We start from the raw sequence: 8,465 nt of genomic DNA, 5'->3' as shown, positions 1-8,465 counted from the left end.
CACTTTCAATTTCCATTTCAAATGAACCTCAAAAACTTTGATCGAACGGTGAAAATGTTTCAACAAGCAGACTTTCGATTTAGATTTCTGATTTAAACGGTGCTAAATGACCATTTTGCTGTCTGTGACGAGGATTTTAACGACTTCTGTAAACACTTTCGCGCATGCTTTGTGCCGCTTGCACGTTTTCCCGCATGAATTGAGATGCCAATTACGGAAGTGGTCAAAACTACTACACTCGATCAGGACCCACCCAACCACAAAATAGATGGTGGTGTCTGCCTGCACCCCCCTTGCTTAACGTCAAAGATGGTGTCTATATTGCATAGCAAAAACCCTCTATCCAGCAGTAAAAAATTACAGTGAGATTCAAACCTAACTTTATTTCAGTTTATTTGTTTGTCTAATAATGCCGACTCTTGCTAGCTGAATATTCCTGTGTCAACTCAAGTTTAAAACCCAATAAAATGTTGTCAGTAATGTTCATGTGATAAGTTCGAAGATAGGTGGTGTCTTTGAGAAACCCCCCCCCCCCCCCTACCCCAAAGGTGGGTCCTGTTCGAGTATAGTAGTTTTGACCAGTTCCCTTAAATCGACTTTGGATGGTTTTTTCTGCAATTGTTGTTGAGATCACGTCGTGAGTATCACAAAAACAATTATTCTTTTCAATCTCGGTGAAAAGTGGCAGAACATTTACCTCGCCGCTTTGCGGCTCGGTAAATATTCTACCACTATTCACCTCGATTTCAAAGAATAATTGTTAAATATTATTGTTTTGTGGCGTTGTCGTAGTCGTAGCCGTCGCCGTTTCTTAAATTCCCTAACAACTCCTACTGGGGAGCGTGGCTTTGCGGTCTCTTAATCCTCAATGACATTTATATCGGCTAATCATCACTGGTATCAAGTTGCATGTGAAGAGGTCATTAAAGTATAGCTCTCCCGATTTGATAAATCCCGGCAATAACTCACTGTGCTCGTTCCCTCGATGTCTCTCGGAGTTATAATGTAATTTGCCATGGCCAAATTGTGATATATAGTTGTATCTCGCTCACGAAACTTTCGTACGATTCGACATGAAAGCTGAACTGACCGCGAACGCTGTAACAAGGTAGGAAATAAGATTCATGTTAGACCCGGAAAGATGCGTGGTATATAAGTTGCGTATCATGCGTCTGTTTCTAGAAACATTTGAAATTTATGATTTAATCGCAGGATTTTATTTGCGGTGACTGTTTTAGGATGCTATGAAATAAGCATCGGGGTAAGTGAATATACTTCCTTTCTTTCCTATTTTTTGCACAAAGAGCTGAGTGTACAGAAGAACTTAGAATTGACCTATTTAGTGCTTTGAGTCAGACTGGATATTTCTTAACCCAGTAATTAACATATTCCTCGGGTATGAAGTAGATCACATGAAGGATTTGAGAGAGGTAGAGTCACTCCCTGACTAAATGCCGTACGTGTCTTCCATTTTCAATATTCAAACTGGGGGCTCAGTTTACCTTAAAAACCATATTGTTCTGATAGTGAATGAAGTCCCTCTCTAAATTCACAAAATAAGGTTAATTGTCATCCTCTTGAACTATCGAACGATCCACACAGTGTAAACTCAGGTATGACGACTGACTGCGAACTGATAGCATTGTTTGCAAGCGCTATCGAAATCATTTCAGCGTGATTTTCGATTGCATTTGATAATGATAAGTTTAAAAGAATTGGGTCGGTTGTGAACAAATTGCAAGACAGATTTCCCAAATTTCTATACTTGCTAACAAACGCGAAGTCTTTCGGACGCGAAGCCCTTCCGGTTGTAGGTGCATTGCTTTCCGCCGACAAAATACAAAAATTCCCTGGGGCTAAAAACGTGTTTCAAACCGTCCTTTTCTCGGGATTTTGAGGTCGCAGATTTCTTTCAATGCATCAAAACAAAGGAAAAACAACTCCAATTCGGAATTGATGGACGTCTCTTCAATCATTTTTGAAACTAAGAAGTTTCAATGTTTCTCTTGGAACGAAATACTTGACCTTGAAATGTGCGGCACCCGTATGGTAGTTTTGCATTTTGCTGCGAAAAAATAAGAAAGACAACGGAAGCTGCAGCTTTCAATTTCTGTCAAAATAGCTTGTTTGCAGCTCCTGTTGTCTATATACAATAGAGATCTGTTCTCGGGTAACCCGCATCTGGCGCGGGTGGCAATCGGTGCACAAGACACTGATTTCGACAGGCCAGAGGTTGGTACTTTTTTTCCAAATTTTCCTTCCTCCCTTCGGATATTTGTCTGGGTTGGAATGCATGAAACATTAATACAATTTAAACTGAGAAGGTTTAGGAGTATGTATACACTTGTCATTTTTAAACCACTTGTTGTTGAACGCTCTAATCAATTTGCAACACTTTTAACGATGACAGCCGCAAGGTCAAAAACCAGATAAGACATTTTCGGAATCTATGTTGGGAGGTCAACACAGCATGCGTCACTGAACGAAAATCCAGGCGATTACATTTTTGATCAAATTACAGTACCCACATAAAAGGCCCTTTCAATTAAGAGGACAAGAAAAGTTCTTGCCACCCTAAATGGATACGAACAGCGAAGCCAGAGGGTAAGAAAAGACACGGAAGTGTTCACTTGTATTCACGAAAGAAAGGACACATTTCCCAAGTAGCGGGAATATTTGCTAATTCGGCTTTACTCAGTAAAGCTCAATTTGCAAAGTTGACATTCTCGATACAAAATTGCAAAGACAGCTTTTAGTAAACCTAATCCCACAAAATATTGATTTTGAGTAAAATTACCAAATGAGCACTTTCGGTCCCTGCAAATAGGAACTGTGCCCAGACTTGTTCTTGTTTGGAGTCAGTACAGATTATTTTCGGATAAATGCCAAATGTTGACTTTATCGGCCGCTTTCGATGAGATTATTTACATATTTTTTAATTATAAACAGACATGATATAAGTTTCGAGACCATGATCTGTTGGTGACAAATGCCAGCGACTTAGACAGTGGAGATGCAGCGCACGCGCAAATGATTTGCGTTACCTGGCAGTCGGAGTGATTGTAGCCTGCAGAGCAGGGTTGTTTTGGGAAGCGTGCGCTTGTTCAAGGTCCAACGTTCGTAATGGACCGCCATTTTGAAAGCACCCAGGCGGTAGAGGATTTCATACTGTCCTCCTCTCACTAAGTGCAATTTTTTTAATCGCCTCAGGCCTCTGATAGTCTCGCTATCCAAGATGTCGGCCGATACCGGTAATTCTTACCAAAACAAAAATTCGCCAATCACTCTTTGCAGGCTAGAGTGATAAGGGTAAATTCGCATATCCGCTGCTGCCATCCCAAACTTTAAAGTGCCCCTGTGACCAAAAAATCAATTCATATTTTTCTTTGGATTTCAAAACTATGTTAACAAAACACTAAGTGATCCACGTTTTAAGCCTTGATTTCAAAAAGACACCTCTTTATTTTAACTGTAATTTTCCTATTTAATGGTCCGCCATTACTTACATTATGTTCTTGAGAGAGCTGGATCGAGGAGAAAATGACGTCAAAGGCTCACTAGTTTAAGAATGCAATACGTGTGCACGCCGCAGAATTAATATGCAGCAAAACTTACACTCAAAGTAAACGGCCTTTGGATAAAAATCAAAGCTCAAAATTTTGCCAGTCAGGTGTTAAGCAAACACACTTTCAAAATCTGAAGGAAAAAAGGAAGTGGCTTTTTTGATCACAGGAGCACTTTAATCTCACCATTTCTGCAGCACCTGCCCAAGAGAAAAAAACTAAGACTTTTCGAACATTGACCGATCTTTCGTTCTGCCCGAAAGCAAGCTGATATATCGGAGGGACAAGCCCAAGAAAGCCAGGAAATTCAGGAGGAACATTACGAGTGGTCGGTCTGGAGTCCATGTTCAAGGACATGTGGGACTGGAATACAGTTCAGGGGACAACTTTGTTTAAGGTAAGAGACTTGAGAACTTATTTAAAAGCACCTACAATAAGAAACGATAAGGGCATGGAACTGTATAAGCAGCGGCTTGGCACTGATGCTCTTCACGTTTGCTTTACTATTCCATGCCGGCATTTCTGAACCTTGTTCTCAGGGCCCACTGCAACTCTTGGCGGAGAAAGCTCCTGGGAATGAAGTTGGGTATTTAAAACAACCACGTGGTATGACCAAATTTGAGTTTTTGTGGAGAACCGTCCGTCAGTACGTGAGCATATCAGTGAATATATGAAACGCACATGGCGGTGATAAACATGGTGAATCAACGCATTTTTATCAATGTATAAATTCCGAGAGGTCTGGCTCCGAGATCTCTGGAGTAAGTCTACAAAAATACAGTTACTTATTAATTAATAAAGTAACATATTGTAGCTTGTAATTTCTGGATGAATTTCAATCATGAATTGGACAATTCACATGCATCATCTATAGCCAATTTCAAGACAGGAAAATAAATTAATTGTGAAGCTTTGTATCGCCGATGTAAAGCCTCTCTTTTACCATCTTTCCAAATATTAGAAAAGTTACATTTGAACACTTTAAGGCTCTAACTAGTAGAGATCATCATTCAGCCATCGCCGACCATATCACAACCACCGGACACAACATCAAATGGGACAATTTTTGCATCGGGAAAAACATCATCATTGTAAAATAAAAGAGGCATTTTATATCCAGGAGCAGTGAACAGCGTTAGCAGTAAGAAGTTGTTACTGTATTAGTAACAATCAACAGCTGTCAGTGCTTTCTTGTTACTTTAAGATCGTTTTTCGTACTAGTATAGCACCCAGATCTCTTTATTTCGTATATAAGAAAACTTTGAGAATGTAACGGTTACTTTTGAGAATGTATGTACAAAATGCATTTTTTAAAAATGTTTATCACCGCTGTTTGTATTTAAAAAAATGCATTTTGTATTATCTTGATACAAAATACCCTCGCCCAGAGGGTCCCCACCCCTACCTACCCACCCCACCCAACCTCTACCCCGCTTTTGTTTTTCTTTCGTGTCAGGAGTAGGTTCCGTGAACCCGTTGTGATTTAATAATTTCTCAAGTTTGTTTCACCCTTTACCTGGTAGGGAAAACAAAGTCTTGTGCGTTAAACAGCCTAGGAAGTACCAAACGTGTAACACACAGGTAAAAAACCGTTCAAAGTTTGACGTTGAAGTAGTAATAAAAGTCGTTTTAAAGACAATTTGTTGATATGGGATCGATGTACTTCAGGCTTGTCCACCAGGAAGTCCAAGCTTTCGAGATGCGCAATGCAGCTTGTTTAATGGAAGAGAGATTTTCGTCAATGGTCAGAAAGCGAGGTGGATTTCGTATGTCCGAGGTAACAAACAGGAACTTTGAGATCTACGACGGCGACTTCGGCGAAAAGTCACCTCAAAATATAACTTTGTAATATCGTGAGGCTTTCGCGGTTATTCATCTCGTTCACGTCGTATGCAATGTGGACGAAGTATACTAAAAAAATAAATTGGTACGAGCGGTTGTGGAGTAAAAATGGGGAATGAAAGAATCACATTTGTACACCGGTTCGCGTTGTCCTCAAAGCGTCAAATTTGCTGACTTCACGTCTTTGTTGTGAAGAGTACCTGAATATGAGCTAAAATGCGTGCCGCGCGCACGATTATTTTTCCTCTTTTAACCAATGATGTTGGCGTTCTCGTTGACGACGGCGTCGTAGATCTTAAAATATTAGGGAGTTTAAGATACCACGAGGGCTACGGCGACGAAAACGGCACTTCAAAATGTAAGTTTGAGCTATTTTTAAGGACGCGTTCGATTGACCCTATTCCGGAATAAGAATACGCGAAGTGATGATTTAAAACGGTAGGTCTGGCATTTTGAAGCAACAAGGATGATAAAGATACGTTTAAAATAGCATTTTAGCAAGCGTTTGACAATTTTCATGTGAATCTCCGTAAAAACAAAGGATTTCTAACTTCTATTCCATGTATTCCTATTCTGGAATATGGACAATCGAACGCACCCTAAGTATTTCATGATTATTCCATCTTGTTTATATTATACAATATGGGCGAAATGTCCTATAACTGGATTGGTACGGACTGATTTGAAGTAAAGAGTGAGACTGAAAGATTTACTGTAGTTTGTCCACGTTGTCTTCAAAACCTTAAATGTGGTCATTTCATGTAGTAGTTTTGATGAGTACGGGAGAGAAATGTTCAAAAAAGCGTGCCGCACGTGCAGCACGAGCATTTCGCTTCTTTTAACCAATAATAATACTGCTTTTTGACGTTGTCGTTGCCGTAGCCGTCGTCGTTTCTTAAACTCCTTAATAGGGAGCTTGCGCAAGGACGACACGGACGGCTAAGAGAACGCAACGAAACAATGGGCTTAATGAACAACAACAAGGATCTGCACGCCCTGCACGTGCGTTTCGCATTTTGACACATTTCTTCGCCGTGCTCGTCCTGACAACAGGGAGCTTACGCAACAGGAATGGCTTAACTGAAACTTAACATTACTAGACGATTTTCGTTCTCCTCCCCCACCCCTCCCTGCATCTTACAACCTCTACATTTATTAGACTGGTATATATCTTCAATTCACAGAGTATCACTATCAACCAAATCTGGTTGAAATCAATACAGTGTCTTCATACCAGCTTTGACGGCGATACCACGTGCTGTGTTGTAAGGCTTCCCCGACCCATGGAATCCATTAGTAGCTAAGCGCATACTTTCTTCATCTCTTGTAAAGTATTAAAGATATCGATGAAGTAGGATAAATTCTAGTTTTGATTGGCGACATATCAGTGAGAACTTTCACAAACACTCAATCACCTACTAGGTTTTCACAAAATGAAGCATTTCTTGTTATTTTATTCCGAAGGTGACAATCACTGCTTGCTGTTTTGCTATCCTTATGGAGGGGAATTATTTTATTATTTCGGCAAAGCAAAAGACGGCACTCCGTGTTCGAAGGAGCCCGATGGTGTTTGTGTTCGCGGACGGTGTAAGGTAATGAGATAACACAATGTTTTTGTTGTTGTTGTTGCTGTTGTTGTTAGAAGTGAATATAACAAAAACTGCCACAGCAAAGTTGATCATGAACGAGAAGATCTGGAGGGGTGAGTTTTCTTGATTGGTTAATTAAATAACTTTTTTTCGTTGAATGGTTTGTTTTAAATTCTGACCTTAAGTAATTTCTTAGTGATTTTTTTAGTAGGTCAGAAAGATTGCAATTAGTATTCCAAGACTCCAAGACGTCCCGGGTTCTTACAAATATCAAATTTCTTTTCAATTTGGTATTTGCGTAATGTCTGAAATTCATATTAACAGTTTTTTTGTTTTGTTTTTTCCCTTTGACTGGTCAAGCCAGTAGGATGTGACAAAAGACTCGAGTCTGGCGTCATGTTGGATAAGTGCCGCCTTTGTGGCGGAAATTCTACCAAATGCAAGCCAATGAGAGGAAGCATAAAAAGATTACCATCCCATTTTGAAAAAATGTCAGGTGTGATCAAATATGTAATCACAATTTAAATTTTTTGCATGAAATCCTTGTCGATTGCAAAGTCGTAGATAACTATAAAAATTTTCAATGGAAAAGAAAATTTTTTATTATTACATTCTGGCATGGTAGTTGGAATAATGACCATCATCATCTCAACGCTCCAGGAAAATCTATGCAAATAATGAAAGAAACTTAGCATCGACAAACGGCAGACTGCTAATTGTTATAACAGCATACGAATTCTATACTTCTAGCTTTTTATTTTCGAAAACTGCCCGATATCTGGAGATAGCAAGCGAGAAATAAGCTAAAATTTGACAAGTTTCTTCTATTTCCGGCAAAACGCAAATTTAATTCAATTTTTTAAGTATAGGACTCGTCAGTGAACACAAGTCCAGTCTGTGGTTAGAGTGGCACTTGAACCCAGCGTAAGCGCATTAAAATTTAACTGGAATGAACCACGCCTCAATCATTCCATCCCATCCCCATCTTTCGACACATACAAAGCTCCGTGAAAATTGGAAGGTGCAATTTTTTCAATTCTGTTAATGTTCCAACGAGCAAGCAAAGCTAAACTTACAAAATATAATATATATATTACTTTCTGGATAGTTTTTTCCAAATATTTCGTTGAAATACGAGTCAGGGGTAAGCAGAAGTATGCGATCTTCTGGAACCTTAACCAAAATTCTGCCGATGATAGGAAGGAATTTGTCTAGTGAAAAAACTACTCGTGAGCAATTGGTTTGTAAATATTTTGTCACTTTCATTGACAGCAATCTTAATTAAGTCTTTGATCCAAATTTTTAAGCCTGGTTTTCACTAGCGACTTTAGCACAAGCGCAAACATAACAGCGCTTATTTCACTGTGAAAATGGGGTTAACGCAAACATAAGCTCAGGCGCAAGGTTGAAGATTATTCTTCCTTTTCCTTGTGCTCACGCCTATACTTGCGTTCTCTTGCGTTGTGTGAAA

At 39.5% G+C, this 8,465-nt stretch overlaps 1 protein-coding gene across 1 annotated transcript in view; it reads left to right on the top strand.

Moving 5' to 3' along the window:
• The first annotated feature begins 954 nt into the window (after positions 1–954).
• LOC138038646 (uncharacterized) overlaps positions 955–8,465 on the top strand; it is a 14,416-nt gene continuing 6,905 nt past the window's right edge. The window contains exons 1-7 of the mRNA XM_068884636.1: positions 955–1,108; positions 1,213–1,261; positions 3,827–3,960; positions 5,087–5,144; positions 5,232–5,340; positions 6,870–6,997; positions 7,355–7,490. Of these exons, the coding sequence (XP_068740737.1) occupies positions 1,074–1,108; positions 1,213–1,261; positions 3,827–3,960; positions 5,087–5,144; positions 5,232–5,340; positions 6,870–6,997; positions 7,355–7,490 (649 nt within the window). The 5' untranslated portion in view covers positions 955–1,073. The remainder of the gene's footprint in view (positions 1,109–1,212; positions 1,262–3,826; positions 3,961–5,086; positions 5,145–5,231; positions 5,341–6,869; positions 6,998–7,354; positions 7,491–8,465) is intronic.

The sequence above is a fragment of the Montipora capricornis genome, chromosome 2 (genome assembly GCF_036669925.1).
Source record: "Montipora capricornis isolate CH-2021 chromosome 2, ASM3666992v2, whole genome shotgun sequence".
In the NCBI taxonomy this organism is placed as follows: domain Eukaryota; kingdom Metazoa; phylum Cnidaria; class Anthozoa; order Scleractinia; family Acroporidae; genus Montipora; species Montipora capricornis.
Note: the sequence above shows the minus strand (reverse complement) of the source record. Positions and strands in the feature narration are given on the sequence as shown.